At 42.9% G+C, this 26,356-nt stretch overlaps 2 protein-coding genes across 16 annotated transcripts in view; both read right to left on the bottom strand.

Annotated features, from left to right (window-relative positions):
• Nucleotides 1-78: 78 nt before the first annotated feature.
• epb41l3a (erythrocyte membrane protein band 4.1-like 3a) lies at nucleotides 79-22,134 on the bottom strand. 14 transcript variants are annotated; one of them, XM_056738580.1, is made up of 25 exons: nucleotides 22,071-22,134; nucleotides 17,579-17,682; nucleotides 17,337-17,492; nucleotides 16,994-17,098; nucleotides 16,859-16,901; nucleotides 15,070-15,145; nucleotides 14,730-14,948; nucleotides 14,496-14,583; nucleotides 13,824-13,868; nucleotides 13,113-13,265; nucleotides 12,942-13,039; nucleotides 12,695-12,870; nucleotides 9,620-9,852; nucleotides 9,427-9,474; nucleotides 9,248-9,283; nucleotides 8,667-8,855; nucleotides 8,050-8,127; nucleotides 7,207-7,881; nucleotides 6,063-6,182; nucleotides 3,458-3,892; nucleotides 3,090-3,167; nucleotides 2,878-2,976; nucleotides 1,870-1,950; nucleotides 1,358-1,473; nucleotides 79-797 (listed from the first exon to the last, which is right to left on the bottom strand). In XM_056738580.1, exons 3-24 carry the CDS (start codon nucleotides 17,388-17,390, stop codon nucleotides 1,363-1,365), a joined length of 3,240 nt encoding a protein of 1,079 aa, XP_056594558.1. In that variant the 5' UTR covers nucleotides 17,391-17,492; nucleotides 17,579-17,682; nucleotides 22,071-22,134; the 3' UTR covers nucleotides 79-797; nucleotides 1,358-1,362. The 14 variants fall into 14 exon arrangements, with proteins under 14 accessions (XP_056594558.1, XP_056594551.1, XP_056594549.1 ...); XM_056738573.1 differs by lacking the exon at nucleotides 22,071-22,134 and adding an exon at nucleotides 19,395-19,476 and having other exon boundaries at nucleotides 17,579-17,703; XM_056738571.1 differs by lacking the exon at nucleotides 22,071-22,134 and adding an exon at nucleotides 19,395-19,476 and having other exon boundaries at nucleotides 17,337-17,499; nucleotides 17,580-17,703.
• A 2,393-nt stretch (nucleotides 22,135-24,527) lies between these two features.
• tmem200ca (transmembrane protein 200C, genome duplicate a) overlaps nucleotides 24,528-26,356 on the bottom strand; it is an 8,433-nt gene continuing 6,604 nt past the window's right edge. For both annotated transcript variants that reach the window (XM_056738609.1, XM_056738608.1), the window contains exon 2: nucleotides 24,528-26,356. This exon is cut by the window's right edge and continues 856 nt beyond it. In XM_056738609.1, the coding sequence (XP_056594587.1) occupies nucleotides 25,635-26,356 (722 nt within the window). In that variant the 3' untranslated portion in view covers nucleotides 24,528-25,634.

The raw sequence follows: 26,356 nt of genomic DNA, 5'->3' as shown, positions 1-26,356 counted from the left end.
GTATATAACGTAAATAATACTTTGTTCTTATTACATGTGGCTCACATGTCACTGCAAACTGAAGAAACAACAAACTGATCCGAAATCAGATTTTATTTGAGCTGGAGGAGGAGACATTCAGCAGGACATGATGCCGTAAATGAAATACAAATGCAGATGAAACAAACACAGACATAAAGACATTTTTGTGTTCAGGTTTCTGTACAGTTTAAGGCTCAGATGTGGCAGAGAGAATTCTGGGATTGATCTAAAACTTGTGATGAGCCATCGGTGCACAGATTCATTCACAGCAGTCTCATTCCTCTAAAGTCAACATTCACAAGGGAAAAACAGGAATAATTCAAGTCAAACAACAGAACACTTGTGTGGAAGAATGAAGCGTGTGTCACATAATGTCATGTTGTTATCCGTGAGATAAAGGCTGATGGGATGTTGGGGATGGCACATGTTTGCGTGGTTAAATATTGTGCACTCATTCGGCTTGATATCGTGAGCAGTATTGTAATAAATAAAATGTAGATATCTTTACCGTTGTATATCGTTTTATATTTCCTCTTTATAGCGAGCTCGTGGCTGAACTATACACTGCGCTCATGTAGTATTTATTTGAAACGTGTATATATTTTTCTTCTCTCACATTTGTCCCCGTGTCATGCAGTAACAGTGATCCAGTCTGTAAGCGTGTGTGTGTGTGATTCATTCTGTGGTTCCATTCCTCATTTTCACAGAAACCTCCTTCATTTTCCCCAGCGTGAAGACGTGAGAATTCTCCAGAACACATGAAGATGATGTTAATCCTAAAACACACAAAAACACTTCAGTAAGAACATTATTCCTCATGGCAGCGTGAACCGTGACATGACGCTGTTAGTCGTGCAATGAACACACACACAATTGTTCATAAAGAGGATTTTCTGAAGAACACGTGACTGTGTGTGTAAAGCTCACTGCCATGCCTGCTGCCAGTGGTTACCAGGATGCTGCTGTGTGGTTGCTAGGGTGTTTGGCTTCAGATGAGCGGGGTCACGTGATCATTCAAAACCTCATATGTATTTCATTGAAACATCATCTTTCACGTGATTCTGTTAAAGCAGTCAAACGATTAGCGTGTTCATTCACTCCAATGTTATTCTGACGTGTGCACCTGAATGGTAAATGATCCCTCTTTCGTAAGTCGCTTTGGATAAAAGCATCAGCTGAATGAACAAATGTCAATGCATTATGGGATAGATAAACAGCCAAAAGCGACGGCCATGTTAGAACGGCAGCCAATAGCAATGCTCCAAACCGTGAGGCCCGGGGAAGCAGCCAATCAGCTTGTGGTCAGTCAAGCCTCAGTGATTGGCTCTTGCCTTACCTGCCTCACTCCTCGCCCTCCTCTGGCGTCATCTCCGTCTCTTTATGGACCACCACTTTAGTCACTGACATGTCTGGATGTTGTTCTTTAGCTTCTTTGATAGCTTGAGCCAGAGCCTGAGTCATCACACGACCGGACGCACAGCAGGAGACACAATCAGATCTCACACATCTTCATTTGCTGTATGTGCCTCAGTATTCAGAGATACAAACTGACTGAATGTGTGACTGTGAGATGACCACTGAAGATTGTTAAAGGGCCGGTTCACCCAAAAATGAAAATGTCATTTCTTTCTTTTGTGCAACACAACATTCCCTTCCAATGACACGTGTGCGTCAACATCGCCGTTCTGGAGACAGGAATCCTGACGGATCATGTGTCACGTCTGATTTTATTTCGACAAACTAGAAACCTGTTGTGTTCCACAAGAGAAACTCACACGGGTTTGGAAAGCGAAGAGGGCGAGTAAATGATGGCAGTAATTCTTCCATCATGAGCGAATGGGGTCTCACCTCATCATGATCGATGTCAGCATCTCCTGAGATAACAATTCTCTTCTCGATCCGTGTCTCTGATATTCCTCCCTTCACCGTCTGTCCGACACACACATAGAACAACAGCAGTGAGACACACAGAACAGCAGTGAGACACACAGAACAGCAGTGAGACACACAGAACAGCAGTGAGACACACAGAACAGCAGTGAGACACACAGAACAGCAGTGAGACACACAGAACAGCAGTGAGACACACAGAACAGCAGTGAGACACACAGAACAGCAGTGAGACACACAGAACAGCAGTGAGACACACAGAACAGCAGTGAGACACACAGAACAGCAGTGAGACACACAGAACAGCAGTGAGACACACAGAACAGCAGTGAGACACACAGAACAGCAGTGAGACACACAGAACAGCAGTGAGACACACAGAACAGCAGTGAGACACACAGAACAGCAGTGAGACACACAGAACAGCACTGAGACACACAGAACAGCAGTGAGACACACAGAACAGCAGTGAGACACACAGAACAGCAGTGAGACACACAGAACAGCACTGAGACACACAGAACAGCAGTGAGACACACAGAACAGCACTGAGACACACAGAACAGCAGTGAGACACACAGAACAGCAGTGAGACACACAGAACAGCAGTGAGACACACAGAACAGCAGTGAGACACACAGAACAGCACTGAGACACACAGAACAGCAGTGAGACACACAGAACAGCAGTGAGACACACAGAACAGCAGTGAGACACACAGAACAGCAGTGAGACACACAGAACAGCAGTGAGACACACAGAACAGCAGTGAGACACACAGAACAGCAGTGAGACACACAGAACAGCACTGAGACACACAGAACAGCAGTGAGACACACAGAACAGCAGTGAGACACACAGAACAGCAGTGAGACACACAGAACAGCAGTGAGACACACAGAACAGCAGTGAGACATGCGTGACACGTCTGTCGTGATGACATCACTCTTACGGGTGCTTGTGTACCTTTGTGATGTGAGTGGTGGTGGTGGTGCTGCTGGTTTCTGATGTGATGGTTTGAGCACTCATCAGAATTCCAGTGTCAGCATCTCCGTCCGCTTCACCCTAAATGAGTTTCAACAACAACACATCTATTAAAGAGATATTAAACAGATGTTACTTTGATGTTTTTGCATGATTATGACTGCACGAGAGCACTAGATAAGACACACACACACCTGCACAGATTCATACGTGATAGTTTTCATTTCGGTGCGGATGACGGGCATCTCCTGTCTGTCACCTGACGGCTCCGACTGCACAACAACACAAAAACACACACAGATATATAAGTGTTTAAACACACACACAGAGTCATATGAGACGGAGGGTGAGGATCAGGGTGTTGTGGGAGAGTTCAGAAGCAGCAGTATGACGTCACAGGTGACCGCTCTCTCTCTCTCTCTCTCTCTCTCTCATTCTCTCATTCAGGGAATCTGAAGTTCTGCTGTTAGATCCTTAGAATTAACCAGCAGTGGACCGGAGGAGCAGGAGGTTTGGAGAGTGAGGAGGTGAAGATGGATCTGGGAATCTACCGGAGTCACACCTCTGAACCGGCGGTCAGTTCTACCTCCCCGCTCTGACCCTCAGCCACACCCCGCTGCTCGGCTGCCCCGAGAGGAGAGCACGGGCTCATGTTGGGCGACTGATCTCCTGATCCCACATCATGTTCATCATCGGTGGACAGAGAGAAACTCTCACCTCCAGACTCACTATCAGTGGGTGACACGCCCCCTGCAGGGGTCACACCCGTGTGTGGGAGGGGCCTATCAAAGTTTGTTGAGTTTACACTGCTGGAATCACTGGTTTCATGATCAGACTCTGATTCAGACTCATCCAGAGCCTTTTCACAAACAACACACGCTTGATAATACACATCCGGCTCCGGAGGGACCGCTGGAGATTCAGGTGGCTCTACCTGAGGCTGTGTCTCTTCTTCTGATTGGCTCTTCTCTGGATGACCCTCTTGGATTTCGGATGGCTGTCAAAGACAAAATCAACATACGGTCGAACGTGAGGAGAATGTGTTTCAACATCAACGAGAGAAAATGATGAGACATGATATACTTCTGTAACGTGGCTCGTGAAACAGAACATTGAACCAACTAATCTTCAGGTTTCGGGTTTAAAAAAGTGAAAAGGTTCATTCCGACCAATCATTACACGAGACAATGACTGATTTTTTGCAATGACTGATGGCCGGTATCGTGGATCAGAAATGTCAACAGGGGCAATTTTGAATCCAGGTTGATATAAATGGTCAAATAAAAATGTTATCCTGTTCAGTTAGTCAAGTATTATCAGCAGATCGGGTCCTTCTGAGGCCACCTGAAATGTGTAAAACTATAATTAAAATCTGACAAAAAATGATGTCAAAATCATCTTTAGACCAGGAGACGTCTACACGGAGACGCTTCATCTTCAATTTCCACCTTCCATCCTCCGATTGCCCAAAATACTCTTGAGAAAGATATTCCGTCTCAAACCTTCACATTTGGACAAATGAGTATTTCTTTTACTTGTTATTATCCAGAACACAGACGAGACGATGTTAGATGACATGATGTCTGACAGGATGAGGACAGATATGAGCTGATAAACACATGAAACAAAAGGTTCTCTGAAAACAGAAGTGATGTATCTCATTATTGAACGACTGCAGAAGTTTCAATTGCAACATCCGTCAGACAGACAGACCAATCGCTACAGCAACCCAGGAGTCCCGCCTCCCTGGTATATAATCCGGCGGCACCGCTCAGTTATGAAGATGGGAACTGCAACGTCAATGGGGAATTTACTGGTTTAAATGTTTTTTGTGTTTCCCCGCCCTTGGACTGTATGCATAGGAACATTTTTTATTTTCACACATTTTGTGCTAATGCAAACATCCTTCTCTGCCCTTAATAACCCCGTGGGTGGAGGTAGAGAAAAATTTGTGGGGAGCACTCTGGGAACTTGTGCCCCTGTCTTGGAGTACAAACGAGATTAACTGTCCATTAACACGTCTGAACTGGGACCGATTGCATTGAACAGCTTTCTTCGTTTCACAGAGGGAGAAAGAACAGTATATAACTCTGCGGGGAATGGAGCTGCTTCCTGTCCCCCTGAAACAGCACGCCCGTTCCTATGTAGCCTGTCTCTTCTTTCCCCATTGAGGGTACAAAGGACGGCATGAAACTGTTTCCCTTTATTCTGTGCCGGCTTGGGCTGTGACGTCTCGTTGGCTGGACGCTGCGGTGTTGGAGGGCGACGATAGGCTGTGAAGCCCCTCTTAGATTGTTGCCTGAAATTCTCACGGGCAGGCAGATATGTCCTGATATGATAAACGCTTCTCCTTTTTTTCTCAAATTGCACTTTTGCTGCCTATTTGCGACGTAGACCCAAACAGTGCTTTGGTATCAACGGGGCCGTCAAGAAAGTCCAATTTCTCCTTTTCAGAGAGGCCGATAGCCCGGCCGGAGCTCTGAACTGCCCAGTGTGACCTGCAGAGAATCCGCTACAGATTTCCTCCCAGAGAGCCGGGTTTAGGGAGCCTGCATCGAGCTGGCAACCCATCTCTTCCAATAATTCAGCTTGGTATGCTGTCAGAAGAGATGTGATGTTCAGGGGTCTGACACCCAAAGCAGATGACTTGTAGATCTTCTGGAAGATAGACGCTGAAAATCGTTGAACCTATCAAAAATGAACCGAATCACATTCGATCAGAAAGCAGACAATATCTTCTGTAATGTAAAAAACTCGCCTTGAAACGGATGTTTCTCCACTCAAATGCACTCAGCTAACAGCAGTACCAGGTTTACCGCATTTGCGACATCACCACCCGGCTTCGCCTGTAAACCGTTGAGCGGCAAATCCAATAATGCATAGAGAGAACAGCTTCCACAATCTTCACGGGGAGGAAAGTGAGAATGATTCAGAGGCTTATATACCAGGGAGGGGGGGACTACTGGGTCGCTGCTGCGAATGGTCTGTCGGTCCGACAGACGTGGTGCAATTGGTGCTTCTGCAGTCTGTCACGCCTGAGGCGTTCCCATAGTAAGATACCGACGGATGATAGAAAGAGAACACTCGTGACCGTGATCTGACAGAAGAGCTGAAAGACGTCTGTGACTGTAACATCATTAACACATGACACATCTGCACTGCTGCACCTTATGAGACGACAGAGATGAGGGTGTGATGAGGTCAGACGACGACGGAGACGCCCAACTGCGAGTGGACTGCAAGAGAGCCGTGAGCTCAGGAGACATCTCATCAAAACTGGGCTTAGGCTGAACACACACACGAGACACAAGATTATGAGTTAATATCACACACGGTTAAGACAGGAGCACACACACTGTTAATAACAAACACACACGAGACACAAGATAATGAGTTAAAATAACACACACAGACAGGTAAAACACATAAGACAAGACCCCCCAAGACACACATCACAGTTAATTTCACAGGATCTGAGAGCATTGTGTCAGGTGGGTAAAGGGGTGATTCAGGGTTTATTCAAGAGAGAATCATTTAATGCTTTGAGAAGAGATAAACTCCCGTTTACAGTTGTATGTCTCTATCATCCATATACTTGTGCACATAAGTGTGCACATAGTTGTAAAAATGTTGTTTTTGTATAAAAATGAATGAGTGAAAAAAATGAAACGTTTACACACCCCTTGCAGAATCTAAACCTTCATTTTCAAAAATCATCTTATTTTTCCAAATGTTTCAGCTTTTCCAGATTCTGCAAGGGGTGTGTAAACTTTTGAGCACAACTGTAAATGTGAGGAATTAACCGTAACACAGAGTACATTTGTGTTCATTCACATGAACTCAACATCACATCCGTCCACTGAATGTTATGTTATGAGGATGTCAGTCCTGCAGATGGCGCTGTCATTAAACTAATGCTGTACTCAATTTAAATATACAATAACCACTATGTTGTGAAAATGACACTAAACATGTGAATGAACTCTGGTTTAGTTCAGAAGCACATCACAGATGCATGAATCATTTGATGATGTGAAGATATCTCATGAATAAAACCCTCTCTGGATTCAGCAGCAGTAAAAGCAAAAGAAAGATCTGGAGTTTGTGAGTGAAAGCAAAGCAGTGCAGAGAACTTTATCAGAACAGCCCAGAGACATTTCCACAACAAATCAAAAATAAGCTTTAATATATCTCTGAAGGTCAAAGCCCAAACGGGAAATTATAAGAAAAATCAGGCGTGACATCACATTCCAGAGCGGGGATCTGTGTCGCACAAGCAAAACTCATCATATAGGGCTGATGACGTCATACCACTGGAGCTGTGGGAGAGGTTTTGATGAGAAAGGGAACGGGGCCGGGACTCAGGCCGAGATCTGCAGAAGATCTGAGAGGAGAGCTCCGGCGGGTGAAGATCCTCATCTCGCCCGTCCTGACGTCTCCAGATTCTTCATCAGAGAGAACGCTTGTGACCGCAGCATCAGAGACAGAAGGTGTCCCGGCCTGTCGGATGGTGATCACCGGAGCGCCCGCATCTGAAGCGCTGATCTGATACTCCACCGTCACAGGAAGGACTTTAATGGTCGCAGCGATGGGCTGATCAGAGAGTTTGACCCTCAGATCGATTTCTTTAGATCGGACAGCTGCGGCGTCACGAGATCTACCGTTGTCCTCGCTCGACACCACTTCTTCAGATTTAAGCTTCTTCTCTTCCAGAGCGTCACCGGCGGCCGCCAATCTGTGTTTCTTCTCTGGTACCTTAGGGGGAATCTTCTTAGGAGGAACATCTTCAGAGACGATCAGAGCCTGTTCTGGACCAAGGGGAGGGATCTTCTCTTGAACAACAGTAAGTTTCTCGGGCACATCTTCTTTATCTTTTGTTAAAGCGTCACCTTTTTCCATTCTCTGCTCTGGTTGAACTGGAATAACTCCAGCGTTTTCTTTTTCAACAGAAGGAAGTTTGTTTATAATGACCCACCCGTCAGATTCCTACATGTAACACACAAACATTCACATGACGTTAGTGTGTTGAATAGATTAATGGGCTAGTCACGGGAACAGCGACGCATCTCTGTATGATCTCAGTTCCTCTGCTCATGTGAAGCTCGTTCAGGTCTCAGGCGTGTGAAGATTCATTATGATCATAAAATCACCTACCATATCACCTCTCCTGATCTGTGCCGCTAAATCCCCCACATCCTCTTCCTGTTTCTCCTCCTCTACTTCTTGTTTGATCTAGTAAAACAATAATTGTGGAAATGATTTAAAGAGTACATAATATGAGATCATGAAAATGACATATTTTATGCAGTGTGTGATGTTGCCGTGTGTGAATGCAAGCAGTTGTAAATACGAAGGATGACTCTGAATCACTCAAACGAGTCGTCACTAGTCCGATTCGCCAACCACCATGGATTTACATCACTACACACTCCATAAACTCTTTAAATACAAAATTATCTGAAAGAAATCATACTCAAATTAAGGTGAATGAAGGCCGTGACATTACATTTTTTTAAACAAGTTTCATTTGTACACTGAATGATTTAGAATATCATTATGTGTGTATCAATAATCACAGTTATTCATGTCAATATTCATATATAATGTGATAGTTTGGAGAATGTAGGAAGACGGTTCTTTGGTCATCATGATTTGAAGCTCGGCTCAGATCTCTCTCATGTTTCCCGCAGTCATTAACTGCATGAGAGGAAATCAAGGAGCGGCTAAATCATTCAGCACATCCATCAGAAAGAACAAACAACAGATCTTACTTCATCTGGAACCAGCGGTTCAATCATCGGAGCTTCATCCAGACGAGGAGATCGGATCGGAGAGGAGGACAGACGCTTCTCCCACTCCGTCAGACCTGTCCGATCTGTTCCATCCTCCAGAAAGCTTCTCTTCAGCTCGCTGATGTTGGTCTGATGTTTCACCAGCTCGTCTGGTGTCTGATCGATGTCCTGTTCAACATCAGATCAACATATTCACTACACAGGTCATCATCAAACACACACAGAACACGACAGAAACATGTCAAGCCTCACATGTCATTATTATACTGTGTTTCACACACAGAAGACTCGTCTTCATCACTAATGTCGCACACACACGTGAGGTGAGTAAACGTCTTTTGTTCAATCATGAAATCAGTTAGTTCAACACAACATCATGCGTGTGCTGTGAACCCTCACCGACCTCTAACATGAGTTTACTGTGTCTGATAAACACATTCTCTCCATTTAAAGCGTCTATTGAAACTGAACTGAAGAGAGACACACAATCACTCATGACATCATCACTACATGAACATGATGAGCGCTCTCGACTGTGTGTTTCAGTCAAATGATCTCACCTGTGTCTTTGCTTCAGACTCGTCCTCTTGATCTGACTGCACAAAACACATATAATCAAACACACATCAGACTCTATGACACGTGTGTCTGTAAATGTCTTACCACATCACATGTGCTCGATCTGTGAATGATTGACATGATAATATAACTCTGTCTGTCTGTCGAGTGAATGTCAAACCTCAGTGGCTGTTAAGTCTCCATCAACAGCTGTGTCTGTGAAATCTGTCTGTGAATCCAGAGAGAGAATAACATCATCATCATCTTCATCATCATCAGTAAATGAACTCAATGATCATTCTGACAGAGATCAGTGTTCACACGCATGATACAGATCATCGTATGGTGTCAAGAGTGAGAAGAGCTGACTGTACCCGTGTGTCCTGGTGTACAGGTGTGAGCGGGCTGGGTTGGGATATCTCTGTGGCTCTGGTATTTTCGTCTTCTTCCTCCAGCAGTGCAACACTGTCCGCCAGTACAACTCTGTCCTGATCTCCATCAGGTCCTGTAGCTGCCACAGCCATTGTCTTTCCCTCTGGAGTCACTGAAGTAATGACATCACTCACCGCCGGAGCTTTAGCTGTGCCGTACAACGCCGTACCCATCTCTAAACACACACACACAAACACACACAAAAACACAGTTACTATTTGAATTTCTGACTAGAATATTGATCAATTATTTTCACATATACAGTACATTTACAATAAAACACAACCTCAAGTATCTTTATTCCTTTATAAAAAAAACACTTGGAACATTCCAGGACCACAACATCTGTTTCACCCAAAACTGATCACTTCTTTATAGTTTGTAACCTCCAATCAGATTTTGTTTTACAGTGTCATTCAGTCTGATGTTCCAATGTCAATGATACACAATGATAGACACACGTCATCAGAGCATATTGTGATCCGGTATGAAAATATAAAAGAGAAAAAGAGTTTACTTGTACTAAAGGATCATCTGAACTATTACTGTCAGCTTGTTAGAGACATTTACAGGCAAAGCCACATACACACACACACACACACTCACACACCAACACACACAAACATACACACACATACACAAGCGCGCTCACACAAACACACATGTGTACACAGGCTCCAGAAACACACACACGTACATACGCACACAAACACACACGTACACACACAAACGTACACAGGCACACAGAAACACACACGCGTACACACGCACACTCACACAAACACACACGTACACAGGCACACACACATACAAACACACACGTACACAGGCACACGGACGCGCGCACAAACACACGTGTACACAGGCACACAGAAACACACACGCATAAACACGCACACACACACAAACACACACATACATAGGGACACACACAAACAAACACGTTCACAGGCACACGGACGCGCACAAACACACATGCGTACAAAGGCACACAGACACACACACACACACATACACAGGGACACACACATACAAACACACACGTCCACTGTCACACACACACATGTTGACAGCCACACATACACACAGGCACAAACACTTACACAGGCACACACACGTAAACAGGCACACACACTTACACAGGCACACACGTACACAGGCACACACATACAGGCATGTGCACACACACACGTACACAGCATACACACATATAGGCACGCATATACATGTACACAGGCACACACACTTATGTGTACAGGTACACACGTACACAGCATACACACCATCACAGGCACGCACACACACAGGCACACACATGTACACAGGTACGCACGCAGACACACGCATGTACAACGGCAAACAGACAGGCACACACACACACACACACACATGTGCACAGGCACACGCATACACAGGCACACACACACATATACACGGGCACACACACACATGTACACAGGGACACACACATACAAACACACACGTACACATGTTGACAGCCACACATACACACAGGCACAAACACTTACACAGGCACACACACGTAAACAGGCACACACACTTACACAGGCACACACACACATATACACGGGCACACACACACATGTACACAGGCACACACACGTACACAGGCACAAACACACACATGTACACAGGCACACACACGTACACAGGCAAGTACACAGGCATACACACACGTACACAGGCACACACATACATAGGCACACACACTCAAACATGCTTACACACACAAGCGCACAAACACACAAATGTACACAGTCACACGCATGAACTCAGTCACACGCATGTACACAGTCACACGCATGTACACAGTCACACGCATGTACACAGGCACACGCATGTAAACAGGCACCCACACACGCAATATGTATGCAAACAGACACACACACACTCATACACAGAGGCAGCTTGAGCAGGATTAACACATGCCAGGTCAGCAACTGCATGCACAGACAGTCGGTCTCTACAGCAGAAAGGGATTGTGGGTAAATAAACAGGCAGAGGCTCTTCATGTTGATCTATATGGGGTTAACAGATACCTGCTGGTCTAGTACCATTGGCTGTGTTCATGGGTGTATTCCGCTGAGCTGAGGAACATATTCAACAACACAACATCTGTCAAATATACTGTAGTGTGTGTGTGTCTACACAAACAAGTATTCAAACCTACTACAAACACTCACTGCACACATACAGTCATCCCAGAAATATGATCTGTCACACACCTGTGTTACACAACTTTATGCTGTCATTCATCACTCATATCTCATGTGAATCATGTACAGCTGTTCAGAACACTGATGGAATCCACCACATCATCTCTCTTCAGTCAAACACATTCTCATAGATGTTGTGTCGTGTAGTTGTGTAAAGTGAAGCTCAGCTTTGAGAAGATACAAAATCAGAATGCATTAAGTTAACAACCAACTAACCTAAAATTGTCAGGCAGGATGACCCTCATGGGCCCGGTTATAACTTTGGAATTGTATTAAGTAACTCCTCCCAACAATTACATTTTTGGGGAAAACCAGACATTTGAGCAGATTTTAGCAGCTCTTCAACTTTTCAGCATTATCATTCCCATGGTGAAGAAAATGAAATGAAAATTTGATGCATAATCGTTGGAAATCTGATCAATCTGATCTTAGCAATCAAATGTCTTTCATTTTTGAATGAGTTGCTTATAAACCTACGTGATGATTGCTGTGCCGCATCCACCAATCACCTCAACTCTTTGCTCCTGGAGCCAGCCAGCACTTTATTTTTACACAATCTACTGCACCGCTGGCTGCGCATCACAACCCAGAGACCATGATAATTATTATAATAAATACGTCATTAAAAAAATCTGTATGTATAAAGGCCCCCTTGCAGTGATGCCCCGGTAAGCCTGTGCATTAATGCGGCCCTGGTAATGTCTGATTGGCTGATGATGTCACACAGAATGATGTCATGACATCAAACAAGAGAAAGAGAGAGAAGTGAAGAAAACTAACCTCCGTCTAAGCTTCGAGACATTGTGTAGCGTTTGCTGGAGGACCTTTCAAAAGAGGGTGCTGGTCGCACAATCTGTGAGCTGGCGCGTCTGGTTTGAGCTTGAGTTCGGCCGCTGTAACGGAACTTTGACCCCAGCGTAAGGAACTTCTTGGGTGGAGTCTCTGGAGAAACTAACCTGTGGAGAAGAATCTCACAGCTCAACATGTACAGTCATCGTTAAGACCTGAATGATGATGCGAGACTCACCTGAAGAACGTGTGATGCTCCACGCAAACCTTCCACAGTCTCTTAGCCGCTCTGTGGTTTGGTAGTTTAAAGCCGATTGTGCTTTCAAACTGCTCAAACTAAACATGGACACAAACATTTGATTTGATAGGATCTCAGTGTGAACACTCACAGTAAAGAAGTTCACCTCACCTCGCCCGGTCGGATCTTGATGTAGAAGTTGTTGCGTTTGTAAGAGATCTTCAGGACCTTCGGCCAGGCGAAGCGGTTGATGCGAAGCCGATCGCGGTAGATGAGAAGACCGGAGGAACAGACGCCCAACATGATCTCCACCCCCTCTGAATCCTGACAAATGATCGATCATCATCTCAAAACCAATCAGTAAAAACCTCGGATTTCTGAATGAACCAGTCAAACATCCATCAGCTGGTTTGTAAAATGGTTTTTTGTTGTCACCTCCACTTTTCAATCCAATTTTACAATCTGCTAACAACGTGTCAAATGTGAGAATCAATCAGATTACGGTTTATCTTTCACTTCAAACATCACAACTGAAAATAGTGAAACATTTCTTGTGTGTACTGTGTTCTGCACACCAGAAGAACTGATGACAGTAAAGATTATAAACGTGGATCAACATCTCAAACACACTACGGTAGAGATTTAACAACAAATCTCATATTAAACAAGAAGGGATTGTGGGAAAAATGTTTTCACATGACTGGAGAGTTCTGTAAACACATCTTATTCGATCTGAAGTGTGTGTGGATCCACAGAGGTTAAGAGGGAACAGGTTCTGATCTCCTGTGAGGTTTGACACATGAGGAATCTGAAAGCAGTGCTCACTCACACAGTGACATCAGACATGTACAAAACACACACAGATACACAAATGCAGCTTACCTCTCCTTTAGCCGGAGAGAAGCAGTGAAAGAATCGTCCTATCAACTAGACCATCAGTAAGAGAAGGAGAAAGAAGACCACTCATCTAAACGAACGCTTTCATGCACAACTTCAGTGTGTTTCAGTCTTGTGTTTCATGAGCACATGAGATATAAGGATGATTATGATGACCAGTTTCACCACTCAATCACTTATAACCGCTGAAGACTTGACAGAATATCTGAAGATTATCAAGCATAAAATAGATTTATCTGCCAATGGGAAAAAAAATGAAGTCAAGGTATCTTCTAAAAAAGTCACTTGATCTTAGTTGAATGGAAATCAATAAACAGAATACTGGTTAAAGTGTTTGTTATAATGTGTCTTCAAACTGAGATAAAACATAGACACAACAGAACCAACAGCCAAACTGATGTTGAGTAAATGTTTGACGTAGAATGTGTTCTGATGTGACATCAGTTGAATATTGAAGCTTTCTTCATCTGACGAGAATTTGATTTCGCTCTGTGTGTGCTGAAGGCTTAAATCTGATTCATACTGACGTCTGACAACAGAACAATGACGAGAATAAACATACAACAACACACAACACTGATGTGAGAGTTATACCACAAGTGTGTGCTGAACTCCATCATGCTGTGAGATTCAGTGTTGTGTGTGTGTGTGTTGTACCTTTGCATGATGAAGGTCGACTCCATACATAGAGAGTTTCTTAACATTCTCCAGAAAATGCATTTCAGCTTCGGCTGGGGTTATTCCTCTGAGAGAGAGAGAGAGAGAGAGAGAGAGAGAGAGAGAGAGAGAGAATGAAAGAATCTTGTTGGGTTGGTGGTTTAGGATTTAAATGTTTAAAGTGACAAAAAGTTGTGATATTATTGCATAACACTATCATGTTTTTTGAGTTACTTGTAAGTCTTATGTAGGTCCATGATCTTCTCCTCCATCTCTTTGGTCTGATGAGGGGCGAAATGAAACTCGCCGACGTAATCGGTCCCGTACTCTTCTGGATCATGATCGCCCAGCTCTGATTGGACGGTGTATGAACCCAGAACTGTGTGAGTGGCAAACGAACAGGGCAAACGTCCAGACATGATGTCATCCCTCAGCTGCAAACACAGGTAATATCTGAAACAGACATGGGCGAGAGACACTCACTCACATTCTCTCTCTCTCTCACTCAAAACATCTGTTCTCTCTGTTGGGTTTTGTTGTGATAATGATGATGATGAAGTGAATGTGTTGTGACCTTGTGATGTCTTCAGACAGCAGCGCAGGCTCAGGAGGATAAAACTTCACATTGAAGGAGAAATTCCAGGCAACGCCTGCAGAGAATCGTCATCCTCATATTATCGTCATCCTCATCATCCTCATGCTCATCCTCATAATCATCATCCTCATTATCATCATCCTCATCATCCTCATGCTCATCCTCATAATCATCATCCTCATTATCATCATCATCCTCATGCTCATCCTCATAATCATCATCCTCATAATCATCATCCTCATCATCCTCATGCTCATCCTCATAATCATCATCATCATCACCATCCTCATTATCATCGTCCTCATTATCATCATCATCATCATCATCATCATCATCCTCATTATCATCATCCTCATCATCCTCATCCTCATCATCCTCATCCTCATCCTCATAATCATCATCATCACCATCCTCATTATCATCATCATGATCATCCTCATTATCATCATCCTCATCATCCTCATGCTCATCCTCATAATCATCATCCTCATACTCATCCTCATAATCATCATCATCATCCTCATCATCCTCATACTCATCATCATCATCCTCATCCTCATCATACTCATCATACTCATCATACTCATCATCATCATCATCATCCTCATCATACTCATCATACTCATCATCCTCATTATCATCATCATCCTCATGCTCATCCTCATAATCATCATCCTCATGGTCATCCTCATTATCATCATCATCATCCTCATCCTCATCCTCATAATCATCATCCTCATTATCATCATCCTCATTATCATCATCATCACCATCCTCATTATCATAATCATCCTCATGCTCATCCTCATAATCATCATCATCACCATCCTCATTATCATCATCATCATCCTCATTATCATCATCCTCATCATCCTCATCATCATACTCATCATCATCATCCTCATGCTCATCCTCATAATCATCATCCTCATCATCCTCATCCACATAATCATCACCATCATCATCGTCATTATCATCCTCATCATCATCCTCATGCTCATCATCCTCATACTTATCATCATCATCCTCATCATGCTCATAATCATCATCCTCATGCTCATCATCCTCATACTCATCATCATCATCCTCATCATCCTCATGCTCATAATCATCATCATAATCATCATCATCATCATCCTCATCATCCTCATGCTCATGCTCATCCTCATAATCATCATCATCCTCATTATCATCATCATCATCATCCTCATCATCCTCATGCTCATGCTCATCCTCATCATCCTCATGATCATCCTCATAATCATCATCCTCATACTCATAATCATCATCATAATCATCATCATCATCATCCTCATCATCCTCATGCTCATCCTCATAATCATCATCCTCATGATCATCCTCATAATCATCATCCTCATACTCATAATCATCATCATAATCATCATCCTCATCATCCTCATGCTCATGCTCATCCTCATAATCATCATCCTCATGATCATCATCCTCATGATCATCCTCATCATCATCATCCTCATAATCATCATCCTCATACTCATCATCATCATCATCCTCATTATCATCATCATCCTCATTATCATCATCCTCATAATCATCATGCTCATCCTCATAATCATCATCCTCATGCTCATCCTCATAATCATCATCCTCATGATCATCCTCATAATCATCATTCTCATTATCATCATCATCATCATCCTCATAATCATCATCCTCCTCATGCTCATCCTCATACTCATCATCATCATGTCTGAGTACTGAGTTACAAGTGTCATATAAAGTGATTTACCTCTGATCTGCTTCTTCATGTCCTTCGCTGGATCCAACCAGTTCTAAAAACAGGCAAACACATCATTCATGATACACACAAACTACAGCGCATACATGTGTGTGTGTGTGTGTGTGTGTGTGTGTGTAATTCTACCTTTTGGTTTTCTACATCACGGTATGTGATCCCAAAGTAATCTTTCTCCAGCAGGTTGAGATGTTCACAGACTTTATCAAAGAGCACCTGACCTTTATCACGCTTCTGTGAAGACACAAAACATCATCATCCCACACACTCATTCAGATCTTGCATTGAGAAGTTTTATTTCCCAACAACACACTCCTGATTTCACACACACTGCTGATGAAACAGAATGAAACCGTACTTCCACACGTGTCAAAGCTGCTTGTGAGTGAATATCAGATGAGAGTTCTGTAACATCGCACTGTGGACACATCACACACAAAGCCTTAATTTCTCAAGAGTGATGATGACTGACCTCCACCACACAAGTGTAGTCGGACCCGTCCAGTAGTGTGATCTTACACTGCATGATTCTGGAGCTTCTGCTCACTTTCACTGGAGATCTGGACCAGTGAGACGTGTGATCGTCCTCCTCCGGCTTATGATCAGACCTCCCGCCAGCGTCTCCACCCTCCACCAACATACATCACACACACACGCTATCAATAACACACTCTAACCTGTGCGTGTTGTGTTACAGCCAGTGTGATCTTGTACCTTTTCTTTTCTGACAGGTGTGCTGTGTGCAGCCGCAGGAGGAAGCTGGTTGTCGAGGGGCGGAGCTGCACTGGCCCCCTGTTGCTCTGCTTTGGTCTCGAGTTCTGTCGTCATTTCAAATCAAACTGGGACGGTTAAAAAGGAGAGTAAACATCAACACAAACCATGAGCTCATCACGCATGATGTGTCAGATGTTCAGCTTTAATGTGATGATCAGCTGTGCGTGTGTCACTATCATGCTTACAGATATTCATTCATTCGGCCACAGTATTTGATTGATATTAACCATAACAACATAAATGAACATTCTGTTCACAGACAACAAAGATCCCACACTTTACATTTGAAATCATATCTGAACCAAGGAGCAGCCGCTGATCACAGTTCACATCTTCAATGTGGCCCGCCCCACTTCCTGTTTCAAGCAAAGAGAGCTGAAGACATAACATACAAAAACACACATGACAGTAATGGGAGGGGGGTTACGTAACGAGAACACTGAACCGCTGAACACATTTCAGACATGACTGATCTTCTTGGTTTAGTTCTGCTCTCTATCTGCGGATGAGCTCTCAGCCAATCAGCTGCTTTCCTTCAGTCACGTGTCTGTCTGAATTTACTACACATCAATCAATACACAGCTGAGGATCACCAGCTGGACCTTAAACATCCTGAAGAACGTGACATCACTGCAGAGACTGCGCCATGAAATGAGCAGAAAACATGACTGAGGTTATACATTGTGACATTCTTACCACTGCACGGCAAAACATGTAACATAATGTTACGCTGGTTTTGTTGTACTGCCTTTACATCTCCATATTGAAAATAATCTAATGATTTAAGAGAACGATAAGAAACGCACAGACATTCTAAAGCGCGTGTGAGATTTGGGGTGTAAAGCCGAGATGAGAGTTGACGATGTCAGTGCAGGTGAAGAATATATACATGAAGAAACACAGAACAGATGAGAAATCCAGGACAAGATGAGCCGCAGAGAATCTCTGACAGAAATAGACACTTCAGTCTGATCTCAAGAGACTGATGTCAGGCCACTGCACATCAGACCCACCTGAGTGTCTCTGTCCATGGTGCTGCATCACACAGGTGATCATCAAATGCGCACGTTATATATACAGTATGTGTGACGATCATGCGTCAGTGTCTCCTGTATCTTTATTAAACACTTGATCCAGATGAATGTTTGATGTTCTCTTATGGTGACTAGACAAAACCAGCGCATGTGCTTCTCACAAAGCGAGCGGCCATTTACAACGTCATCACGTCACTGAAATATGACGTAGGCGCTTGTGACGCCACGCTCGCCCGGTGCACGCGCAATCCACACCCACCGCATTGCAGAACCGTAAAACGAAACCGGTGCCGGCTAACTTCATAAACTCTGTCCCGCCAATCCATCGACGTGTGTCGCGATTATGTGCGATCATGACACATGACAGAGAAATGAAGCGCGTGTCACGTGTGTTTGAATGTTGCGCGTCTGTGTTTCTGCAGAGCAGTATTAATACAGCCGCGCGCGTGACATCATGATCCACGACAATCAAACCCACGAGAAATAAACTGAAGTTCTTCTTCACGGACTATTGAATCCTTACACACAATCACTGAAGTACACAAAGACCTGTGATTCAACTGTAACACACACACACAGCCGTGTACAGTATGAAGGACCCGGGATTCCGCTTTAACACACACACACACACACACACTCGTGTACAAAATGAAGAGTGCAGCTGTCAATCACAGCTGACACACACACACACACATGACAGAAGAGAAATCTCGTGTGTTTACCGGCTCTGATGCTGCTGCTGCCCTGCGCGCTGCTGACGGACTCACTGCAGACACACACTCACACCTGATACCCGGAACGCGCTCACACACACACACACAGACGGCTGCGCGCGCGCGCACGCACTCACACTTCAGTCACTACACTAACGAGAGCTCCCGTTTATTCTAATATTGACAAAGTCACTCGTGACGTGATGATGAAGAGTTAACATCTTAATCATGAGTTCATCACCACATTAAGAGTTAAACAAACACGCTGGTTCATCACACAAATATCTACACATCACTGTATTAACACTACACACACATGAACAGATGCCACACATGTATGACACACGCACTGAACGCTGCACTCATGATCAGTGATCCTCAAACAAATGATGTGACTTGTGTTGTTCTATTTTTATTTCTTTTTCTGTTCTGTATTTTCTTTAAACATCTCTCTCTCTCTCTCTCTCTCTCTCTCTCTCTCTCTCTGGTCTCAGTCTGCTGTGCATGTAGATGAGCTCTGTTTTCTGCACTCAGACTGAAATCTGGTATTAGTGAAGAGACCCTTCCCACAATGCATCTGCACCAAGGACACAGGACACGTCCCACCCGCTGAGACACAAAGCAGCATCAGTCTGACAGGGTACAGCCAACCAGAGACAAGAGGCTGAGTTCAGGTCAGGTGCCAATCTAACATCAAACTCAGTCTGATTGGCTCCTGCTGTCTAGCGCCTCAGGATCACATTCATCAAAAGAAGATCAAAGTCACACACTCATTATCTATAGTGACCCAAAGAGAGAGAGAGAGAGAGAGAGAGAGATTTGAATTGACTTTATTCCTATAATTATCTTTCTTTTCATTTGTTTGCATACTTGCACTATTTGTACACAGCCCAGCTGTAAATTGTACACGTTGTCATGCCACTGAAGCACACTTACATTGAAAATGTTAAAAGAACCAAACAACTGCTGCTCATATCAGCTGATCGCTCCAGCACTATATTCTGAGCATCTCAACCTCACAGATTTATATATCAACATGAGGAAAAATACTGCACAATATTCTTTAAACATTAACATATAAAAGTGATAGTTCATCCAACAAAAACATTCTGTCATCGTTTATCTATCACTGTGTCAAACCTGTATGAGTTTCTTTGAAAAGAAGATATTTTGAAGTATGTTGATTATCAAACAACACTGAACCCATTGATACAGGTTTATAAACCCATGACGGGGATTAATGAGAATCACTTTCACAGTGTAAAGCACAAGAAACACAAACTTCATCAAGTGTTTTGAATGTCACTGACAGTCATTATGATTTCAGTTTACAGTCAGAAACATTCAGATCAAATGTGTTTTCAGATTATAGAGGCTGTGTAATCTCTGTGAGTACATCAGCATATGCGTGTGGAGAGAAACACGGACTGAAGCCGTGTGCTTTTGATCAGAGGATAAGAACAGATGATGAAACTATCAGCACTTTCACCGACGTACAGAGAGACTTCAACAACAGGACACACATGAGAATATACAGTTGATAAAACAAAAATCATTCATCTCAAAATGACAACAGTCATCAAGACGGGTGGATCTTAACCTGACATGTTTCACTATTTGAGACACTTTAAAATGACTGAAATCAGCTTTATCTGAGCAGAAGCTCACAGAATACTGAAGGACCAGCAGAGCCACATTTACAAAATCACTCCGGATGTTCCCATTCAGGACTGTGTGGATTAATAGAGATCTGGAGTCTGGACTGAACCAGACTAATCTGGATTATTTGGTGTTTTAAAGAGCTCATGCTTCTGGAAACTCATGAGTTGATGGTTTTATATAAGTGTATATTTTTTATATAAGTACAGAAAACCCAATAAATATAACCCAGAGATGAATTGATCCTTTACAAAAATGAACCATGGTATTCTTTTAGTAAAAGTGTAGCAACAGTGTTTAATTTGTAGTAAAAGCATGGTCATGTTTGGGGACAGACATGTGGACTGTGATTTCTGTGTTTTTAATCGCAGTGTGAGTTGTAAAACAGGAGCATTTGTGGCCTCTAATCCATCAGATTAAATCTCAGACAGAGAGGTTAAAACCAGGACACACACACCAGATGTTTATCAGCCTAAATCCAGTCTGTGTGTGAAGAATGAAAGGCTGTGAGAAAAAGAATAAAACAGAGACACTCACCGTTTAAATCCATCCAGATGATCCGAGAGTTCAGACCGGTCCAGGCGGCAGAAAGAAAACACACAACATGTGTGTATGTTCACAATAAAACTCTGACACACACACACACTGACGTCATGGGTTCCGTCCAAACAGAAATGCCGTGCGCGTGCTAGAGGCCACAGATGTTCAGGAGGCTCTCCAGAACGCGCGACATTCCTGTCTGTGTGGAATCTGTCATTCAATATCTGCTAGATATAGTTACAGTTAAAAATAACCACTGAACCGAGAACAGTGAGCAGAAAAACAAAGTCTATTTCAGAGAATCAAGATCCGAGTCTGAATCGACAGTCCAGACTGAGTGAATTAATCTGACATCTTCAGTCATGAATCAACTCGTTATTCAGACTCAGAACAAAACAAAACAACAAAACCATTTTAACATTCACACAATAAACATGTGAGTGAATCACACAAAAACAAACACACACATGCGACAGACGCTCTCACCCGCTCAACTGTTCTAATGTTCACATCCGACTGAATAATCCATCCCATCACATCCCATCACATCACATCACATCACAGGGAGAGAGAGAGAGAGAGAGACCTGCATCTGTCGGATGCGAATCAAACCCAAACATCACCACTCCCACTGTCTCACATCCGAACGTGATTGGTCAACAGAGCTGTCAGTCAAATCAAGGGCTTCTGATCATTAAAATGTGAAAAGTTCTATGGAATTTATAAATTTGATATATTATTTTAATGCATTTACAGTTGTTTATTATTTACTGAAAATTAAGAGAATTATGTTCTATTTGAATACACTCTCATGGCGCACGCACACACGCACGCACGCACGCACACACACACACACACACACACACACACGCACATTTAGTTTAGTATAGTATAGTCCAGAATAGTAAAGGACAGTAATATACAGTGTATTACCTTACTATAGTTAAACCCACAGAATACTGCAGTATAACGACGACTACTGCTTACAATATAAAATACTTGACTGTATACTGTGGTGTTTCTTCATTTAAGGGAACATCCTTTTGATAAAGTATATTATCATCTGTTTTTATAAAGGACTTTTTAAGACATGCAGAGAACTGAAGCTGTGAAACAATATCTCCCTCTAGTGGCTAAACACATACATCACTAGATTATTCAACTGTTGTTGACATTTGTTTTATCGTTCTTAGTGTGTTTGTTTAATGTTTATTGTAGATCATTTACATGAACTTTAAATTAACAGTGATCCACAGAATACACTTCAAATGTGTGAACGACAACAAACTGTGTGACATCTGAAAACAGATCTCTAATCAAAGCTGTATGTAAGTGACATACAGAAGAACAAACAAACACAGACTCAAGTAAATCCTCCTCTTATTAGGTTAAAGGTGAAGTATTATATTAAATATTATTTTCATAACAAGTTTAACAACAAATAGCTTGTTTTTATTGATGTTGTCTGTTTTGTTTTTATTGGTAGGTTAATTTTCTTAAAGGGCCAGACCCTCAGAGCCTTTGTTTGTAATTGTTTTATGAGCCGCTAGACGGCGCTGGAGTGTGTGTGAAGTGTCAACGAAACCTCATCATTCTCACTCGCACTAGATTTCATGTGTTATCTGAATGTAATTCTCTGTAATTCTCTGATACACATGATGTCGATCGTGTGCGAAAAGTTTCAAAATCAGCTGTATATTTTAAATGCTAGATAGATGAATACACGTTGTGTTTTGCTGATGTATTGTGAGCGAGGCATGCTGGGATATTAAAGATGTGTTTTGTTGTGAATATTACATAGTAAATTCAGTGCGTTTTATAAAAGAAGTAATGTTTAAACTCTTTCTTGAGCTCATCTGTAAGAAGAGAGCAGCTGCTGCATCTGATGAGGACCGTCACCCTAATTTACTTACAACCAACATTAATGACAACAGATAAACAAAAACTAGTGTTGTTATGCTGTAAGTTAACAGGCAGAACTGTTGAGTTCTGATGAACTCACTCAATGAGACTCTGATGAGACACATATGAGATCTTGTACTTGTTTTTGTTTTCACAGACAGATCAGTTCAATGTCGTGTCAGTTTCCGTTTTCCTCAAACACAAAGATTATTTACAGACAAATAATGAAGAACCATCATCACACAGCATCAGTGGAAATTTCTGAGCTGTCATCATATTTTCCTGCCGCTGTATTCAGAAAATTGTTCTTTTCTCTCCACACAACTGAACTGGCTTTGGATCTCTGAATGTTTCTTACTAAAAAGGTCAAACATCACTTCTGGTTTTGCTGATTTTTGGTTAGCATTCATCCTCAGTGTCTCTTCCAGCTCTGTTTGTGGTGCAGACATGAACAACATTTCACATCATACAGCGTCATGAGAAGATGTGTGTTATATATGAAGAGATCAGAATGAAAGGTTTACCCGACCGAAACATCTGAGCTGAGAGCAATCACCTAAAACACCACATCACACCCCCAGCAGCGTGAACACACCAGCACAGAGCTCTGCGGCACATCTTTAACACTCCGGTTGTTTTGCTGCTGGATTTCTGAGTCATTCTTCTCCGTCACGATTCTTACAGAAGAGAAGAACACTTCACAACACCCGCCCGAGACTCCAGAGAAAACAACAACATTCATCACTGAATAAAACATGAGCCAGACGTACAGTACAGGGTTATTGATGGCAGAAAGACTCATGGAAACATCGACAGAATTGACTGTAAATACAACAAGAGTCAAAACTGATTCATCAGGATGTAGGTGAAATCTCCTAAAGTTACAGTCTTGAGGTGTTTGTTTAGATTAGCATTTTAACAAAGCAAGCTAGGTTGGTGTGTAAGTAAATGAACAGCTGAAGTTTATTATTGCTCAATTATTCACTTCTTTATCAACAATCTCTTTTCAATCTTATATGTCACATCAGTTTGTGTCATTTAAACAGGAACATTCATTTAAAGTGAAATAAAAAAACTATTAACTGAACATATTCAACAATTTCAATGTTTAGTTTAAAACACTATGATTAGAAAAATGAGAAAATAATTTGTAATATTTCCTTATATACAGTACATTGTCACAAGATAGTCTGGCACTTCTCCATCTTCAAAAAAATGTAAGTTTCAGATTTTTGTTGAATATTCTTTTCTGCATAGTGGAAATAAGACATGTTCACAGTTTCTTCTAGTTTCTTGAGTTTAATTCTTATAGGAAGAATCATCACAGCCGGTCCAATGAAATAAATGACAGAATGTATACATTTTTTCATGAACTGCGTGCGTGCGTGTGCGTGCGTGTGAGAGTTCTCTGTCGCATCATGTCTCTTCAACAGCAGTATCTGAAGCTCATGGAGGAGTGCAGTGTTTTAAAGATGTTAACACTGCAACACGAAACACACAGATCATTCTGTGTTCATTGATGTCAGACAGACTTCAGAAAGAGCTCGTGTATCACATCATCACTGCAGAGCGTCAGACAATGAAACCTCTCATCTGACTGTGAATGAACCGCTGCATTAATGCTTCTCTTAAGCTCAAAGAGATGGGACATAAAACGATAGCATAAATCCTTTTTTAATTCATTCCCCTAAACACATCTGAGAGACTCACATGTCATGATATTTTAAATATACCCTCATTGGCATTAGATTTCAGACAGTACTGAACTACAGAGAGCTTTGCGCTGATGTCTGGATTAAAACATGACAATCCTAAACAAGACGTACTCCGACAGCATACACGTGTAAGTTAACATTTCTAATGCAAACATGAACATTTCTCACATTTCAAATGAGATATTGCTGTGCATGTCCTCGTGATTTGGTGCTTAGAAAAGTGCAAGTAAACGGCGATATAAAACATGCTGCTCAGACTAAAGAAACAGCCACAAATATGAGACTACTGGAGGATTGTTTTATCTAGTAGAGCAGAGCTGTGCTATCATGCTTACGATCAGAGGCATTCTGCTTTTTGCTTTGGAATCTCTGAGGATAGAGGCTGAAGATTTCAGATCGTCTTTGGGTCTGTTTAAGACGTCGCTTTTTCTAGTTAAATGTCCACACTGTCCACGTCCTCTAAAGTAGCGTCGGATTGAGAAACCATTAGAAGTTTTTGTTTGTTGGAATACTGTCTGAGCACGGCGGCGTCCGGAGACCTGCTCTCCTCCCGGTCCTTCTCTAAAATCTCAACAGAACTCCCTCGACTGAAGGCTGCAGTCTCAGTAGACTCAAACGACTCCCCCCCCAGCCCCTCCAGTTTAGTGTAGCCTCCGCTGCTGATCCCCTCCAGTCGAGGACAGCTGAGACGTCTGGATCGCACCACCTGTCGATCTGTAGGGGTGGATGGACAGATGCCCAGATCAATAGACCTGGAGTAGTCTGAGAGAGCGCTGAGAGACAGGTGAGACCCGGCGGCCCTGCGGCCCGGTGAGGACGGAGTCAACAGCTGAACCTGTGATCCCTGCAGAGAGACACGAGGAAGTCCCTGCAGACTCCCGCTGCTCCTGTAAACCTCCACAGAGTCCTGCGAGAGCTGCGGCTGGGTCTCCACTTTGGCCTTCGTGATGCTCCTGGACGCCACCAGATCCTCCAGACGTCTGCAAATGGCCTCAGCGTCCAAACCCTCTCTTTTAACTTCACCGGTTTTATCTGAGCCCCTTCTGTCTGCCGCCCCTCGACTGTTGAGTTTCATCATGGGAAGAGTGAAGGCGTTGACGGACGTCGACCCGACGCTTCTGGTTTCCCACTGCTTGAGTTCAGTCTGTGGGTTGT

Source organism: Triplophysa dalaica, chromosome 23, assembly GCF_015846415.1.
Source record: "Triplophysa dalaica isolate WHDGS20190420 chromosome 23, ASM1584641v1, whole genome shotgun sequence".
Taxonomy (NCBI): Eukaryota; Metazoa; Chordata; class Actinopteri; order Cypriniformes; family Nemacheilidae; genus Triplophysa; species Triplophysa dalaica.
The sequence above is the reverse complement of the archived record's forward strand: the minus strand, read 5'-3'. Positions and strand labels throughout refer to the sequence as shown.